We start from the raw sequence: 18488 nt of genomic DNA, 5'->3' as shown, positions 1-18488 counted from the left end.
GTTAAATCCAGCTCTCTGGCCTCCCACTAGGCTGCTTTAAATACATGGGGGTGCGGGGTCCCGGGGAGATCATTGTTCAGATGCTGGGACTGCTGTGGTTGCAGTTCCCCATTCCCCACTGATTATGTGCTGGGCCCTTCTGATGGCACAGGTCCTGCAGCAGCCAGCTGTGGACTTCTTCCGCTTGACTGACTGTGTCACTGGAGACTCGGTGGGATTGTTTTATCTTTCCGGTTCCCCGTGTTTCACCCAGGGCTTCCGGTGGGCTGTGAGAGCAGTGCTCCCACCTGTCTTTTCTCCTTCCCACTTCCCTGTCCTCCTGGATATCTTAAGACAGGGTATTTGCTGTGCTGTCCTGAAACTCACTCTGTAGCCAAGGCTGGCCTTAAACTCTTGATCCCCCTGCACGTCCCACACCTGGCCTGGTTTCATTTTTCACACCCATGCTTTGTAGGCTTTGTAGTTTATCTCAGTTTGAAGCAGGAAAACCAGAGCAGCACAAGCAGCCTGCCCACAGGAGGATCCCCATTTAGCCCTGAAAAGGATCCAGGAGGGATCCCCTGAGCTGGGGAGGACCCCCACTCATCCCTGGAATGGATCCAGGAGGGATCCCCTGAGCTGGGGTGGGGGTGGGGGGCAGACACATGGCCACTGTTGTCACTCACGGTGCTGGTCCTATGCTTGGCGAAGAAGCAGAGAAGGAGTGCAGGGACCAAGTGCACCTACTCCTCTTGTGCCATTCGGAAAAACAACAACAACAACAACAACAACAGCAACAACAGCAACAACAGCAACAACAACAGCAACCTCCAAACCTCCAAGAAACCCTGAACTGGACAATCATGCACATCTCTTCTATCAGAGCCCTGTGCAAAGCTGTTGTTTAGAGCTCACATGCAGCATGCTCTGTGGTACTGTTCACAGTAGGCTGCAGAAAACCTGGGAATTTTTGTAGATGATTGAGAATTCTCTAAAGGCACACCATGCCCTAAGGAGTCCTAAAGTGTCTTTGTTTAAATTCACTCCTCATTTCATCATCTGTCTTACTCCTGCTGCCTAAGTTCAAAATCTTCAAGTCAACTTGTCTTGAAATAAAATCCACAGAGTGACATTGGTTGAGACCCAGCATCCTTCTACAGTTGAAGAGACAGCCTCGATTCTAAAGCCCACTGTCCCAAAGGTCACCTGTGGGACAGCATGTGACAGGATTTCCTTCCTTGCAGAGGCTGAATACTTGTGTGTGTGTGTGTGTGTGTGTGTGTGTGTGTGTGTGTGTGTGTGTGTATGTGTATGTCACACTTTATCCTTTCATCTGTTGAGGATACTTGGCTTGTTTATACCTCTTGGCTATTTGGGGATGATGCTGTCATGGATATGGGTGTACACAGAGACTCTCCGTGTCCTGCTTTCAGCTCTCTTAAATATACCCAGGAATAGAATTACTGAATGTATTTAAAAATAATAATAATTATTATTACTATATTTTTTTCGAGACAAGGTTTCCCTTTGTAGCTCTGGCTGTCCTGGACTCACTTTGTAGACCAGGCTGGTTTCGAACTTACTGCCATCTACCCTGCCTCTGCCTCCCAAGTGCTGGGATTAGTGACATGTGCCATTACCACCCGGCAAATGTATTTTTAAAAAATTTGAGGAAAAGTCATACTATTTTCCATTACAGTAGCCCCCATTTTGAAATAAGTCTCATCTGTAGAACATCTCAGTTTTTCCATAGCCTTGCTAACAAGTATTTTATTTTATTTTTCTCTTTTTTATAAAATAGTAACCGTCTTGATGGGCATACATGTCCATTGTTCTCTCTGTGTCTCGTGTGTGTGTGTGTGTGTGTGTGTGCATGCACATGTTCAGGGCAGTGTACCTGCCCATGTATGCTTGTGTGGAGGCCAAAGGTTGGTGTTAGGTCTCTTTTTCTATCTTGTCTTGTCTGTCTATCTGTTTGTCTGCCTGTCTGTCTGCCTGCCTGCCTGTCTTCCTTCCTTCTTTCCTTTCTTTTTTTCAAGACAACTTTTCTCTGTGTAGTGTTGACTATCCTGGACTCACTTTGTAGACCAGGCTGGCCTCTTGAACTCATAGAGATCTGCCTGCTTCTGCCTCCCTGAGTAGGGGGGTTACAGGCATACACCACTACACCCGGTGTAGGTCTCTTTTTCTATTCCTCTCCACCTGATTTTTTGGAACAGGGTCTCCCACCGAACACAGAGGTTACCATCTTAGTCTGGCTGTCCAGGGACCCCTGGTATCTGCCTGTCTCAGGACCTCCAGTGCTGGGACTGTGGGTACACACCACCATGTCTGGCTTTTTATGTGAGTTTTGGGGTTCAGAACACAGGTTCTCATGCTTGTTCTACAAGCACTTTATAGACTGAGCCATCTGCCCAGCCCTGTCCAAAGCTTCTTAACCTTTTCCCCCTCCTCCTCGCCCTCAGCCTGGCATGGGAGGGCAGGATTGTGGTGCTGGGATTCGCTGGAGGAAACATCGCATCCGTGCCCAGCAACCTTTTGCTCCTGAAGAACATCTCCGCCATGGGCCTGTTCTGGGGTCGCTACCAACACCAGGACTTCGCCAGGTTTTCCGAGAGCATGGCCTCCGCCCTGCAGTACTGCCAGCAAGGGCTGATCCACCCACACACCGGGGCAGTCTTCAGACTGGACAAGGTGAGACAATGCGTAAGGAATGCGCGGCAGATAAAGCTGGGAAATAACCCGTCAAATCTGGCAGCCTTATCTCTGAGTACCATAACCGGTCCTTTTATGGACTGAAGAGGTGAAAATGCTCTCCTGAGCATGCTGGGATGTCCATAGGAACTAGTGGAGTGTCACAGGCTTCAGCGTGTCCAGATTCCTGCCCATCTCCTGGCTTGCAACATAGATGCAGGATTTTGAGGGCTCTATCTATCACTGGTGACTCAAATGGAGGAAAGTTACAGAGCTTTAGAAAATAATTTACATGTGTTGATTTGGACCTTGAACGTTGCAACACAGAGTCCCACTTGACCTGACCTTTGGTTTTCAAATATGGATGCCTCAAAGTATAGCCAGATGATGTGAGCCGTGTACTGTGACCGGCACATAAGTCACGCTGGGCATCAGAAGACACTAATGCATTCATTCGTCACTGCACTTAACTCGTTGGTTATTCTCTAGCTGTTTTCATTTCCCGCAGTCTCATTAGTGTGATTTAAACTTCCTCCCCAGCAGAACTGTGTGCATGCATAGCAGCCTGGCTGTGAATGTGAGTTTCCTAGGCATTTCCTGTGATGCCTGCCTTTCTCAGGATTTTTTTCCCCTTAATTTGTTTTAATGTTAAAAAACAAAACAAAACAAAAAAAAACCAAACCAAACCTGTTTGGTAGCTCTGGTCAGTGATGAAGGCCATGTCCTGTTGAGTTGTGGATTAGCAGAGGTTCGATGCCACGCTTCATGGATCACCACCCTCCCGCCTGTGTTCTGTTCCGGTGACTAGGCACAGTCTCTGGACGCTGTTTGTGTCCTTTATCTTTTTGGTGTGTGAGTCAGGAAAGTGGCAAACTGTTGAGAGAGGCTCTGACTGGCAGTTAGAGAACTGGTTGTTTTTGCCGCTAGCCCTCTTTGCCTGCAGTGTACGGAGCAGACCCTGTACTCCCCCCCCCCCAACCCCCAGCTCCCCACCTCCATATCCCCTACCCCAACCCCCCGCCCCCCACCCCTGCCTCCTGACCTTCAGTGTCTACTGCAGAATCAAGCAGCGGGCTGTCAATCTGTGGCTCTCAGATGCTGTTTCAGGAGTCGTGGTGGGGATGTGGTGGAGGTAGAGACCACAGCTGCTGGCCTCTGCTGGCCACATGTCTTCAGAAGCCTAAGCGGTTGCATGCTTTCACTTTTTTCATTCATACTTTTCTTTTAAGAATAGGATTTTGTGGCCTAAACGCTTGAAGGCCACCAGTGTGGGTAACTTCCGGGTCTCTTTCTGGCTTTGGCTTTCTGTCACCCCAAGGCAGTACCACTTGGTAGAAGCAGGGACTGATGAGAGAAGCAAGTGGTAGTTGTAGGTCTCCCCTCTCCAGTGATGTGTTTTCAGTGTTGCTGAGGCATGGAAAAAGACTCACTCTAATTGTCCACATTGCTGTTTTTCCCTCCCAAACACGAATTAGCTCTAATTACTGTCTGTCAGCCTCCATTTGCCTTTCTGCCTCCCAGGAAGGGCCCTTTCCTAGGAATGCCTGGCTCTGCCCCTCTGCGGACCTGGGTGCTCGCTGTGGCCTTCCGCCGAGCCGGGCTCCCTAACACCAAGCCCACCCACACACCACACATTTACTGTTTCTTCTCTGTGTATGTCTGCGACCAGGCAGACACTTCAGAGAGGCACCGGAGGCCAAGCACTTTGTATGTATGAATTCATTTAACATTCTGAGAAACTCTTGTTCTACCGCTGGTTAATCTCTTTTCACTGGTGAAGAACTTGGACTTAGAAGCTGAGGCAGCTGCCCAGGGGTGTGCTGTGCAGAGATGATGTGTAGGCATACGTGGTTGGACACCAGAATCTTTCTGCTTATAACCATGTCACATTCTCTCTAAATGAACCAAGTGAGTTGGTACATACGGTAGTCTTTTATTTTTGTTGTTCTTTTTAAAGACAGGGTCTCACTCTGTAGCTCTCATTGGCTGGCTTGGAACTCAGAGAAATCTGCCTACTTCTGCTGCCTCATGAGTGCTGGGATTATCAAAGATGTGTGCCACCACAGCCAGAACATAGTGTATACTATCGTCCGAGGACTATATGACTAACTGTCATAGAAATAGCTACACAAAAGAACTATCTCTTAATTAAAACCACCAGGGCTCTTGTGTTTACTTAAGCAGGGACACTTTGTACATTTTGTTTGCTTAAAAACCAAGAGGCTAAGTGAATATATAATTGATTTTACGGAACCTTATTTTTGATTTAAACATTAGTTGTTTGTCAAAACCTGTTGGGATTAGGAAATAATTGCTGAACTTATAAAACCTACGCAGTGTCTGAACGCTTGGTGCTTTTTCGGATGGGCCCTTGATAGTTTATGTTCCTATGACAATAAACTTTGCACTGTTGCTCTTTTAGTGGGCTGGAACTTGTACCTTAGTGGCACCCTGTTCCTCTCTTTCTTTGTAATTCCTGTTTACGTTGCCTTTCCCAGAGAGCACAGCCTCATGTAGGCAGGGCTGTGCGCTCTCCCTGCCTCTCCAGCTATAGCCTCCAGCTGCCGTCACTTGTGTATTTGTTGAATGACTTCCTGAGCTCAGAGCCCCAGAGTCCAGATTCTGGCTGTGAGTAACTTAGACATCTTTTGTCCTGTCCTCATTTACAGTGGGGCAGTTGTGAGAATTAAGTAAGATAATACACACGGAGGGCAGGGTTAGAGCCATAGTCTTTGGGTTTTGAATTTAAGCTTGGAACGGAACTGCTTACTGTCAGTTGAGATCTGTGCTGTGCTGGGTGGATTACATACCGGCCTATGATCTGTTCCGAGGAAAGCATTTGATGTTTTCTTTATGAATCGGGATGCACACATCCTGACCTAACACTGCACTTATGTCTCACAGGTCTGCGACTGTTCCTTATCTAACGGTCAGGTGAGGTTGTCATATGAATAGAATTAATGACTAGAAATTGTTTGCTTCAGGGTTCCCCTGTGCAGGCGGAATATTCCTAAAAAAAAAAAACAAAAACCCAAAGCTTCAGATACTATGGTAATCATTCCACTGACCAGACCCAGTTTGTGGAGATTCTCATCTCTGCTATCTCTACCTCTAATGTGCCCTCTGACCTCTGCCCCCGGCCACTTGGCTGCTTGTCACACTTCCCTGGGATGCTCCTTACAGGGGGTCTGCTGTCATACAGCCTTGGCGGCTATTCCAGGAGGCGGCTCCTTCCACACCAGAGTCTCTTGTTCCCTGGAGCTAGGCAGATCTTACAGCCAAGGCCTCCACAGTACTCTTCCCAGCTGCTACAGCTGTGGAGCAGACACTTGAGCTAATGGAGTCACAGAAGCCTCTGTTTCCCCCAGGAACAGCACAAGGCCTGGTAATGCAGTGAGAGACGTAGCGTGTACCATGAGGAATGGAAGTCAGTGGGTAAATTGCTTTATTTTTCTTCCCACTGACTGTTTTACATGGCTTCTCCGGAGAGGTCCCATATGAGCAGGTGGGTCTGTGTACCTCTGAAGCTGCAACCAGTTGAGGATCCGGAACACACCCTCATGCACTTTGCATCTTCCTTTGATTGGGTTTCCCTTTCCCAGTACCCTTGCTGCCCTGGAATTGCAATCCTCAATGAAGCATTAGTGTGTGTGTGTGTGTGTGTGTGTGTGTGTGTGTGTGTGTGTGTGTGTGTGTGTGTGTGTGATGCTCTGATCATTTATTTGTTACCCTTAAAGATTTATTTTTGACTGGACTCAGACTTATAAGTAGAAGCTCTCGGTGAAGACAGCCTACGTCTCTTGGCAATCTGTTCCTGACATTTTTCTTTGGCTTCTCTCATTCTCTTGGCCAGAAGTTTAGCACATTCTGCAGCCTCCTCCTTGTTTTTCTTACTGTGTTGTTTCTTTTGAGCACTTGTGTTGCAGGACATGTGGAGTGACAAGATGCTGAATACTGGGGGCTTTGGTCCTGGGCTTCTTACCTTCTTTGTTTAAGGGCTTTCTGACAGCATACTGGTGGACATCATGTTCTTTAAAGGAGGGACTGAAAAGCTTTTGAAGTCTGCTGGGTCTTTGGGGCCCCAACCATGAGGCACAGCACTGCCTGTCAGTCCAGGATTCTTAATCCCCCACCCCGTCTCTCTTTTACCAAGTTGAGAACACTCAGCTTAGCATCCACAATGCATCCCTGAACAGACGTGTTCTTCTTCTCTCCAGTTTTCCTTGGTCTCTAACAAGAATGCCCTTACTTAACAGCACACTCTGCAGTGGGTCAAGACATGGTGCTTGATGGGAAAATCTTGTTTTGTCATTCCCACCACTGATTTCTTTCCTTTTGCTCTTCGCCCAGAGCATCAGCAGGTACATCCGTGGCTGTGCTTGTCATTAGAAAGTATGAAGTTTGTGTTCATCATCCATTTCAGTGAGGAGCTTCTGACAGCTGGTGGCTGGGAAAGAGATGTTTAGCTTCATCTTGACATGGTTGACTGCCTAGAAGGTGCCACAAAAAGATCACTTTCTTTCTTTTCTTTTTTGTAAGTAATGTTTTTATTCTTTGAGAATTTTATAAATATATTTTGATCATATTCATCCCTCTTTTTGGCTCCTCCCAGGACGTTCCCCGCCTTCCCATTTACCCAACTTTACAGTCACTCATATTCTCTATCCTTGCCCCCCCTAAAGCCCATCAAATCCAGTTTGTGTTGGCTGACTGCTCTTGGAAGTGGGGCTTGCCCTGGAGTGCGGTCACTCCGCAGGTGTCACTCCACAGAAGAAACCTGACTTTCCTTTTCCCAGAAGCAATACAATGCCAATAGCTTCCCGGTTTGGGGTGGGGCTTCATGTTGACCTTCCCTCCTCCATTCTGAAACTGACTCTGTCTTAAGCTTGCTCAGAGTCTCGTGCGCACTCTCACCATTTCCGTGAGTTCACATGTGCATCTGCCCTGCTGTGTCTGGAAGACACTGCTTCCTTGAAGTCATCACCTCTAGCTCTTACTGTCTTTCTGCTTCCTCGTCTCCATAGATCGCTGAGTCTCGAGGGGACAGTGTGACGGAGATAAGTGCCTTAACTAGGCTTTATTCCTAAGGAACCGGGCTAGCTTGCTGTATCGCCCAGTCTGACTTTGAACTCCTCAGTTGAAGAGGCTCTCCTGCCACAGTCTCCCTAGCAGCTGAGACTGCAGGTGCATGGTGCCTGTACCCAGACAGTTCTTTGAGTCTGATGAACAGATACAATTATGTAGCCACCCCATGACAGTCAAGATATAATCTGCTTTTATCATGTTAGAAGACTTCCATGTGTCCCTTTGTAATCCGTCCTTCTTTCCTCCCCCATACCCCCTAGCAATCACTCGTCTGTTCCCTCTCCTCCTCTATAATTAGCCTTTTCTAGACTATCATATAAATGGCTGTGTAGTCCATGACCTTTTGATGTTGGATTATTTTGTGTTTACTTATATATTTACTTAAAATTTAAATTTATGTATGTTTTATGTGTTTGGGGTGTTTTAACTGCATGTATGTCTGTGCATCACACATGCCTGGTGCCCATTGAGGTCAGAAGAAGGCATCAGGTCCCCTGTGACTAGAGTCATGTTGTGGGGTGCTATGTGGGTTCTGAGAATTGAACCCAGGTCATCTGGAAGAACAGCCAGTGCTCTTAACTGCTGAGCCACCTCTCCAAGCCCGTGGTTTTGGATTCTTTCACTTTGTATAATTCTTAGGAGGTTTGTCCAGACCCCTTGTGCTTCGGAGTGGAAGTTCTTTCTCTTTTTAAATGGAGACTTTATTGTAAAGAAGCAGAGTGATATTTCATTGACTGGACATACCACGGCTGTTTATTCAGTTGCCAGTTAATAGGTTTTTCTGTTTTCAGGTTTGACTAATATTCATGTACATTCTGGTAGAAATATGGCTTTATTATTTTTTTAGGCTGGGTATTTGTAAAAGGTGAAAGATTTATATGATCTGAAGAGAAACCAGAGTATCAGGATTGAGATTTGAAGGATGTATGCTAAGTCTATACTTAATGTTAAAAATTTATACAGATTCTTAACTGGCTTTATTATTTCCCCTCACCTCCAATGGCACTTAAATAACGTCATCAAGTGAGAATGACATAAGGCTAGAATTTGATTTCAATTGTTTCTACAAGGTCTGTTTAAAGGGAACCTAAACATAGTTCTAAAAGAGCAACTGCTGATGCCTGTAGGTAAGGAACTGGTTGACTACACCAGAAGCTCTTTCTCTTTGCTTCCGTTGTTCAGAAACCGCTCTGCTCCAGCTGCTACACCCCAGGATTTCTGAAGACAAAGCCACCTTATGCCACTCCCATAGAAGGCCATGGCACATAGTTTCCCCATGAGCAGGGCATTCTGGACTGGCACCCAGTCCCCCAGGTAGATTTTGTGGGCTAGAAGTTGAGCTGTGTGCTTTAACATTTTGGGATTTCGCTTCTCCCTATTTCCAAATCTACTTTGGACTTTTAATCAGGCCTTCTTCTGTTCTCCTGAGGGGCTAAGCCATTTTACACTCCCTACCAACAATGCTGGAGAGTCAGAATTGTTTTGTATCTGCACTTAATATTATCAGTTGTTTAATTTTAGCCACTTTAGTAATAGACGAATAAAGTTACTTGTTTGTGAATATGAATTGTATTCTCCTAATGATCAGTGATCTTGAGAATCTTTTTGTCAGTTTATATGAGTCTGCATCTTTTTTCCGATGAATGTAACGACTGACTTTCTTTTTATGATACCACGGGACTTGACCCTGGGACTTCTCACATGCTAGGAAAGCACCCTTCCCCCCGAGCTGTCTTTCCATCGTTAGTTGACTTTTTTTTTAAAAAGTTTTTTTTGAGACAAGTTCCCTCTGTGTAGTCCTGACTGTCCTGGAACTTGCTCTGTACACCAGGCTGTCCTCAAACTCACAGAGGTCTGCCTGCCTCTGCCTCCTCTAGTGCTAGGATTACACTCATTGATTGACTTTCAAAAGAGGGTTCAGATCAGTTTGTATCATAATGTCATTCAGCAGTGCCATTAGCCACAACGTTTCACTTTTTAATAGGAAACCCAACTCAGCCTCAGATACATTCACTCATTTATTCATGACTTTGTTTTCTTCATCACTCACTGAGAACATTCTGTATGACAGTCCATAAAAATGTAAGACTTAGTCTTGCCCTTGAGTTTATTTTTCAGCTGGAAAGCCCTCAGAAGAGTGCTGATAGGGTAAAAGCCAAGCTCTAATGGGAGGCATGAATCAGCATGATGTATTTGGGGAACTGTAAGTACTCTGATAAGTCCTACTTGATGAGCTAATTAAAAATTCCAAAAGCAGAACCTTCACCTTAAAACAAAAGCATTATTTCTTCCTTCCTCAAATTTCAGGTTGCGTGTCTCTCCAGTCTCCAGACATTTAATTACAGCTTCATCCTCCGCCCCTTCCCCCCACCCCCACCCCAAGGCAGAGAACCAGTGTTCTGGGGACAGCTTGCTTCTCCTCTTCAACACTTTGTGGCTCCCTATCTGACAGCCTGTAGGATGCAGGGCAGTGTCCTCGCACCTCTGTAGCAGTTCTCAATAGATGGGTTGGAAGCTTTGCGTTTTGCCTCCCAGGCTCTCATCCAGGACTTTATCGCCCTCCCTTAACTCTCGGCCCCAGACTCCACCGCTTCTCTGTTTCTCAGCGCTGGGTGGGAACCACCCGGTACAAGCACACAGGAGCGAGTTACCCTTAGAAGCAATTGCAATCAAAACAGAAGTGGGAACTGGACATGGAAACCAGACGAGACATCTGAAAAAGAGGCAGATAAATAAGATTACGTTTTCCACACAGTCTTATCTCTGTAGCAAGCCAGGTAAATATGGAATTCGTTTTTTTTTTTTTTTTAAACAAAGGGTTTATATGCAAAATGGTTCAAAGCAAGACTTAGCATTTTTGAAGCCACAGCTTTCTTTTTATGTTAACATTCACTTGCAGGGGCGTCTTCAGCACTATCTCCAATAATACTTATTTTCTCAACTGCTCTCTATTGTGAGGCCCTGACAAGTCCTGAGTAATGAGCGTCTCTTACCTGACAGGGCGAGCCATGCGGCTGTGAGTCACCTGGAGCTCGCAGCGGGGGATGAGTGCTCCTCCTAACATCTGTCTTGGACTTCCTCCTCCTCCTCCCAGTGAGCCTGTCTGCACTGTGGAAAGGTCTCCTAAGGTGCAGAGATTTCATGCTCACGGAGAGTGACATGATTGACTGATTTCTCTACTTATTTTTAGTTATTTATTTTGCCTGTGACTTTTTTGTGTGTGTGAGAATCTCAAATAGAAAGGGCTGTTTAACCAGCAAACTCTTTCCAAAGCAGGCGTTCATTGTTGGATTTTTGCTGTTAGATCTGTATACTTATAAATGTTTACCTTTTCTTATACCATTTGCTCTCATTCCCCGCTGTCTGTCCTCACTCTTTCCTTTCTTCCAAGCGCATGTCTACAGCATGTTTGATGCATTTCTGTAGGTTGGTATTACCCTGTAAAGCACACAGATGTACTTGTATGTTCTCTTTAAGTTACGTAACTGGTGGTATGCTCTTCATCTGGATCTGCGTCTTATGGTCCGACACCATGTTGCCTTAAGCCCCCAGGTGCTGCTGTTTCTGTGTTTACTCTGTTGTTTCCCAGAACTGGGCAGTGGTGCATGGTGTGCATCCACCGTGGTTTGCAAACTTACTCACCATAAACCTTGAAGTTTATGGTGACACCATAATAAGTACGGTAATAAACAGCTTCATAGGTATGAACAATGTGAATTTCTATGAGTATTCCCCTAACTACTGTTTATCTCCCTATTTGTAGCAAGCACGGTTTCTTAGCCTTTTAGTCTTTTTTCCTATGATTCAGGGTGCTATTTTCATCAAGTTTCAGAACACACAGATCTGCTCCCCACTTTCTTTTTTCATGGTTCAAATATAATGCTCGTATGCTAGCATCATATAACTCTTATGTGTGTAGTACTGAATTATGTTTTAATGTATAGAAAAGTAACTTTACACCCTTGTCCTTGCTTTTCATATGTGCGGAAGTTGTCTTATCTGTAAGTAGGGCTGTGTAGTTATTTGCTTAGATCTTTCATGTCTTTGAGTAGAGCTTAAAGTGTTTTCCATAAGATCTTATGAATAATCTTTCCATTTTTCACAGATGTTACTATTTTTGTTTTTTGAGGACAGTAGTTCACGTCTGCTGCACTTACTCATTAATATTTCTGCTATAGACCCAGTTAGCAGCTTTTATAAGCTCATCTCTTATTCCATGGGTGTGATGGCCTTTCTTATTTTGGTTGCTTTGATTCATTTTCCCGTGTTGATTATTATACTGTTTGCAAGTAGTGATGGTTTTGTTCATTCCACTCTTTGCTTTTTAATTTTATCCTTTGCATTTATCATTATCTATAGATTATTTTAAAAGTGAGTTTAAGTACATAGAAAAATTCAAGAGGAAGTACAGAGTGCTCATCCTCCCTCTTCCACAGTCACAAGTTCCCTCTCTTATTCAGCTTCTTGCACTGCTGTTGTGTGTTTGTCACAACCAATGAGCCAACTCCTGCACACGAGGGTGTTAGTCACAATGAGGAGTGTGGCATGGTGCAGCTCTGTGGGTTTTGTAAGTGCTTAATATTATGTAAGTGCTATTACGTAGGCTACAGAATAGCTTCTTTAAACAATCCTGGCCTCCACATCTTCATAGTCAGCCCCTTATCCTGTGTCATTGGCAACCACTGACCTTCATGGTATCTCTCTAGTTTTGGCCTTTTCAGAATGTCATGTGGTTGGAGTCATCTTCTGGTTGTTCTTGTTTTATTAGCAGCGTTTACTTAAGGCTTTTTTATGGCTTGATAGTTCTTCTTTCTTTCTTTTTCTTCTTTTTTTCTTAGATAGGATCTCTCTGTCTCTCTGTGTAGCCCTGGCTGTCTTGGAACTCACTCCATAGATGAGGCTGGCCTTGAACTCAGAGATTCTCCTCCCTGCCTCTGTCTCCCAGGTTGCTTACACAACTGCCTATTGATGGGCACTGGTTGTTCCCAGGTTTTCCCAGTGGTGAATGAGATTGCTATGAATAGTCATGTGTGTTTTCTGACAGGTGTACAGTGGGTCTCGCTATTGGTTTTCTTTTTAATCTCTGTCTACTGAGTGTCTTTGTATGCACTTATTGATATCTGTGTGCTTCTTTGGTATGATGTCCAGATTTTTTGCTCATGTTTTGAGCTGTGTGTTTCCTTATTATTGGGTTTTAAACATTCTCTTTCTTTACATCTAATCTATCTATCTATCTATCTATCTATCTATCTATCTATCATCTGTCTATCATCTATTTATATATCTGACATCTCTTTCTCTCTCTTTTTTTTTTATCTATCTATGTATCATCATCTATCTCTACCATCTGTTCCTTTTGTTAGGTATGTGTTTTGCAATGATTTTTATCCAAGGCCACATAGGCCTTGTCTTTTTATGTGTTTAACAATGTCTTCTTCAGAGTGGATACTTACATGTATGTGCATGTACATAGGTAGGTGCATGTACACATGTGTGTGTGTATGTGGAGATAAAAGGTGGACGCCAGATGACTTCCTGACTCGCTCTGTACCTTGGCTTTGGAGACAGAGTCTCTCATTGAACCTGGAGCTCAGTGATGTGGCTAGAACGACTGCCAGTGAACTCCTGGACCTTCCTGTCTCTGCCTCCCGGTCTGTGGTCACAAGTGCATGCTAGATTCTTCATGTGGGTCTGGGGGGTCGAAGTCAGGTCTGCCTGCTTCTGTGGCAAATACTTTATCTCTGCAGTCCCAAATGTTTTAACTGAAAACAATTATGTGTATGTGTGGGTGCATGTGTCACAGCGAACATGTGGAGGCCAGAGGACAACTTCGTTTAGTCAGTTCACCAAGCTTGCATAGTTAGCGCCTTACCGGTTACGTCATCTCACCTGTTGCGTAGTTAGCACCTTACCTGTTGCGTCATTCTGAGTATTAATGAACTTGTTTGCTGGTCATTCCCTCCTGGTTGTGCTTTTAATTCTCTATCCAAAAGTTCACTGTGAAACCTGAAGGGAACTAGATTTTTTTTCAGTGTTCTTCTTTTGGATAATTTTGTATCTTACACTTAAATTTATGAACTGGTCTGAGGTATTTTTTGTGAATGCCTGTCTCGCCATTTATTTATTTATTTATTTATTTATTTATTTATTTTTCAAGTGTGGGTCTCCAGTTTACCGGGACTCTTTGCTGACAGCTCTCTGCCTTCTTCAGTGAGCTGCTTTCACTCCTGCTAAAGGTCCCTTGACCGTGCGTGTGGTCCTGTTTTGGGGCCCCCTGTTCCGTTCCGTCAATCTACATTTCTGTTTTTCTACCAATCTCACACTATGGGTGCTTTATAATTTGCCTTATAACCTTAAACTTCTGAAAAAGGATTTATGATATGTTGTAATTTTAGGTACAGAGGAACTGGTATAATTTTTTAAAAATGACAATTTTTTAAAAAAATCATTGATTCTTCTTCCAGGAATATCATTCTTTCAAAAGCTGGTAAAAAAATTCTCCCAGTAGAATAAGGACTGGCCTGGAGACTTTCTGCCTATTGGCACTTTTTGTCTGGCAACATTGAAAATCATCAGCTTAGATGGGGTGACAGCCTGTGGATTGGTTATTCTTAAGTATTATTGTGTTTGTTGCATTTGTGGTGACCTTGTTGGCATTGTATAGTTATGTACGGTTCATAGAGATGCAGTTTACTACTTCAATAGTAATATTTCAATAATAATATTTTAACAGTAATATTTTAATAATTGACTGTTTGACAGATACTTGCTGAAGTACGCATAAGCCTGACTCATTCCATTTTGGATTTCTTTTAGATCAACGATGCTTTCCTTCATGTGATGCAGCGCAAATCCACGGGCAAGGTGCTCCTGTCCCTCAAGTGAAGCCTCACCTGGGCGGATTCCCAAACCTCATCTCCCTCCTGCATCCCAAAGGGCTGGGCCTTATTGACCCAGGGGCCACATCTTGGGGTCACTCCCTGTGGTTCTGCTTTCTTGTTGCCCATCATCAGTGTATCACAGAGGCTCTTGCCCAAACTCGACTCCTTCTGGGAACAAAAGGAGCTGTTAGTGATTCCTGAGGTGAACACGTCCTAGGCAAGGATGTACGCTCACCTCAACCAAAGTGTTTCAACTGCCAAGTCTGTTGCCCCCACACCTCCTTTTCTTTTCTTTTTCTTTCTCTCTCTCTCTCTCTCTCTCTCTCTCTCTCTCTCTTTTATTTTTTTGTTTTTTCTAGACAGGGCCTCTCTGTGTTAGCCTTGACTGTCCTGGACTCATTTTGTAGACCAGGCTGGCCTTGAACTCACAGCAATCCGCCTGCCTCTGCCTCCCAAGTGCTGGGATTAAAGGCCTGCGCCATCATGCCCGGCCCCAACACCTCTTCTATCCTGATTATGTCTCACCTGCGATTTCAGTCATCTTCTAACTGCCTCTTCCTTTAGCTAAACTCTCCCATGCCCTTCATCCATGCTACACATGATCGCAGTGGCGTCTTCCTGAATCAGCTATGATTGTTTCTTGTCTCAGGAAACTGGCAGTGTCTCACCATTCTCTGCACTGTGTGGCTGAGACTCCCTGAGCAGGTGCTGTGGCCTGTTTCCCTTCCCGCTCTTCCCAGCCTTATCTCCTCACTTGCCCCGGTCCCCAAGCATGCCTCTGCTGATGCCCCCCTTGTCCTCTGTTCCTGAAGTTTCCTCTTCTCCACCTCTAAGGCCTTTTTGACCTGCAGTCCTGGCATTCTCCACGTGCCTTCCCTGTGAGGAACGTGTTTCCTCTGTTGCCTTTTTGACTTCTCCCCAGGGCTCGCCACACTCTTCTTGAATCACAGGGAGACATGTGTAGCGGGAGGAACACAGGCTTCTGAATCTGAGATGTGGGTGTGAGTCCCAACCTCCCTGCACTGGGGTGGTTACTCAGGGGCTCAGCATTTCGCTTTTCTTGCTGTAACGCTCCTGCTACAATAGCTGCCTTTCAGTGTCGCTGCGGGCAGTTCATGCAGTAATTGGGTAAAACACTTAGCAGTGGTAATCCATTGATGACTTCCGGTTTCTTCCATTTCCTCTCCTTTCCATACAACATGTCACAAATTCCCTGAAGAGTACGTCCCATGTCTGAGTCACCTGTTGACTTCCTATACCTTTTACCATTCAATTGAACTTATCTGGAGTCTTAAGTTGTGGGATTCAAGGAAGACTATGTCACCCTGGAAACAACCCAAATGCCCTTTGACAGGTGAATGTGTAAATATGCATACTAACATATTTATATATACATATGATATATATAGCATATATGCAATATATTATCTTGCATATGTGTTGTATAAATATGCATAAATTACAATATTTTTTAGCCTTAAAGAGGAACAACAGAAACAGATATGCTACAATATGTATTAACTTTAAGGCCATTCTACATGAAATAGTACATATTTAAAAAGACATTTGTTCTGTGATTGCACTTATATCAGATGCCATGAATCATCAAATTTAACAAGAGATAAAATAGGATGGTGCTCATAAGGGGTCCCTAGACTAGATCCTGGTAAGCTTGATACTCCTTTCAGGGGGAAATAGGGACCTACTTACAGCATGTGGAGTTTCAGGTTGAGAAGATGAAAAAAAAAAACTATGAAAATGAGTGGTAGTGACGATTGCCCAAATGAACTACTGAAGTATACACTGTCAATTGTTTTTTAAAATGTTGAAATAGTAAATGTTATGCATATTTTGCCACAATAAAACAGTGTTTAAAAAAAGATGAGTTACTATTACTTCTAAGTAAATTGATAGATTCAGGGGAGAGAGCTGTGTGTGTGTGTGTGTGTGTGTGTGTGTGTGTGTGTGTGTATGTGTGTGTGTGTGTGCGCGTGCACATACAGTACATGTCATGGGTATGGAAGGCCAAGGGCAATGTCAGATGTCTTCCTTAGTCACTCTCCACATCATGTCGTGAAGCAGGGTCTCTTACTGAACCTAAACTGATAGCTGTCAAAGCAATAGGCACTCAGTAGACTCCTTACTTTGAATTTTGACCGTTGGTCTTTTCTCATGCTGGCAATGCACGCTGTGCTGCAGTACTCTTGCCTCATGTTGGAAGCAGCTACTGCAGCTCCCATGTGGTCCCTTGTGTCCTGTGATGATCTGTGAGGCAGAGGTAGCAAATGCATTTCTAACTTGTGCAACTTGACTTGCAGTGGGTTTGTCATGACGTGACTTCATTGTACGAGAAGCAGCGATATTGTTTCTCCCGGCACCTGAATGATAATTATCAAGAAAGAGACGGTGTGATGAAGTGTAAACTGGCACTTGATAAAACAGGGATGCATGTGGGTCATCTTGTGTATTGATTGGGTCCTTTGCCAAGAAATGTGGCAAGAGCCTTTGCTGTCTGGTAACTGCTGTAGATCACTTGAAAGCAGCCATCTCTGGGACAAGGAGGATGGCTCAGTGGGCAAAGCTTTATGGGGATTGGGGTTTAGATCCCTAGAACCTACATAGAAACCAGGCATTTGTGGTGGTCCATCTGTAATTCTAGTGTCAGGAAGACAGGCACTAGTGATCACTAAAGCTCCATGTTCAGTGAGAGACCCTGCCTCAAAATATAAAGCGGAAAGTGAGTGAGGAAGACATCTGACATCAACCTTGGGCTTCCGCACTCATGACATACGCTACACTACATGTGAATACAAATACCACACATACATATACCATGTACATATACATAGGCAAACATTGTCTTTACAGGAGTTTTGAAAAAAAATAAGGATGAATGCTTAAAGAAACAATTTGAAACCTAGAAAATAACATAAGAAGGACTGAAGGGGAAAGGATGCTGTGGAAATTTGTCACATGTCTGCTATGGGTCTACAAGGCTTTGCCATGTGATGCTGTGTGGTGTAGTCCCACCTCCCTGGAGCTTTATGCCTTCTTCTTCTTCTTCTTCTCCTCCTCCTCCTTCTCCTCCTCCTGACTTTTTAAATTATGTATACAGTATTCTGTGTCAGAACAGGGCACCAGATCTCATAATAGATGGTTGTGAGCCACCATGTGGTTGCTGGGAATTGAACTCAGGACCTCTGGAAGAGCAGACAGTGCTCTCAATCCAGAGATTGAGGCCATCTCTCCAGCCTGCATGCCTGTTCTTCTAATCATACAACTGTCTTAGCATTTCCATAAGCTTCATCTTCATAGGAGCAAATTTTATTCTTCAATGAGAGTTGATTTTCCCCAAATCAAATGAAACTCAACTTTGAGGGCAACTTCAGCATTTCTCAAACCCTTCTGGCATCTCTGGAAGACAAGTTGGATGGGGCCTGGGAGAGAAGGAAGGTGAATCAGAATTGGGAAAGAATGTGCGTGTTCCAGCCAGGAGCTGCCTTTTCCCACGGAGCCTGGATGATCAGTGGGTGTCACACACTGTGAGGGTTGAATGTCCCCAGCTCACTCGTGTCAAAATGACTGAGATGGGAAGAGGCAGACATTAGGGAGAATGGGTTTCAGATTTAGCAGGGTTTGACGAGGCCCTCTAATGATCTGCTCTCGGCTTGCCTGTCTTCCTGCCTTAGTGAAATGATTTGATTTGAAAGCATCTGACTCATAGCTTAGTCACTGTTTGCTGGTTCTACCATCTGAGCCATTAGTATGAAAAAAGAATCAATATGTCTCCAAGTGACAGTGTTTATTCCATATTCACAGACTTCTCAATTCTTCCTCAGAGACTGGCTG

General features: G+C 44.5%; 1 protein-coding gene across 4 annotated transcripts in view; it reads left to right on the top strand.

Annotated features, from left to right (window-relative positions):
- LOC311607877 (quinone oxidoreductase-like protein 2) overlaps positions 1–16398 on the top strand; it is a 29297-nt gene extending 12899 nt beyond the window's left edge. The window contains exons 8-11 of one of the 4 annotated variants that reach the window (XR_014782777.1): positions 2445–2673; positions 5578–5607; positions 8941–9961; positions 14575–16398. Coding sequence is in view for 3 of the 4 variants with exons in the window: in XM_084800038.1 (XP_084656164.1) it covers positions 2445–2673; positions 5578–5607; positions 14575–14643 (328 nt within the window). In the remaining variant the exon portion in view is untranslated. Of the gene's footprint in view, positions 1–2444; positions 2674–5577; positions 5608–7023; positions 7078–8940; positions 9962–14574 lie in introns of those variants that run through there. The other 3 variants (XM_084800038.1, XM_084800040.1, XM_084800039.1) reach the window with 3 other exon arrangements.
- The last annotated feature ends 2090 nt before the right edge of the window (positions 16399–18488 follow it).

The sequence above is a fragment of the Acomys minous genome, assembly GCF_964271855.1.
Source record: "Acomys minous genome assembly, chromosome: 1".
Classification (NCBI taxonomy): Eukaryota; Metazoa; Chordata; class Mammalia; order Rodentia; family Muridae; genus Acomys; species Acomys minous.
This window is presented reverse-complemented; position numbering and strand designations above follow the sequence as displayed.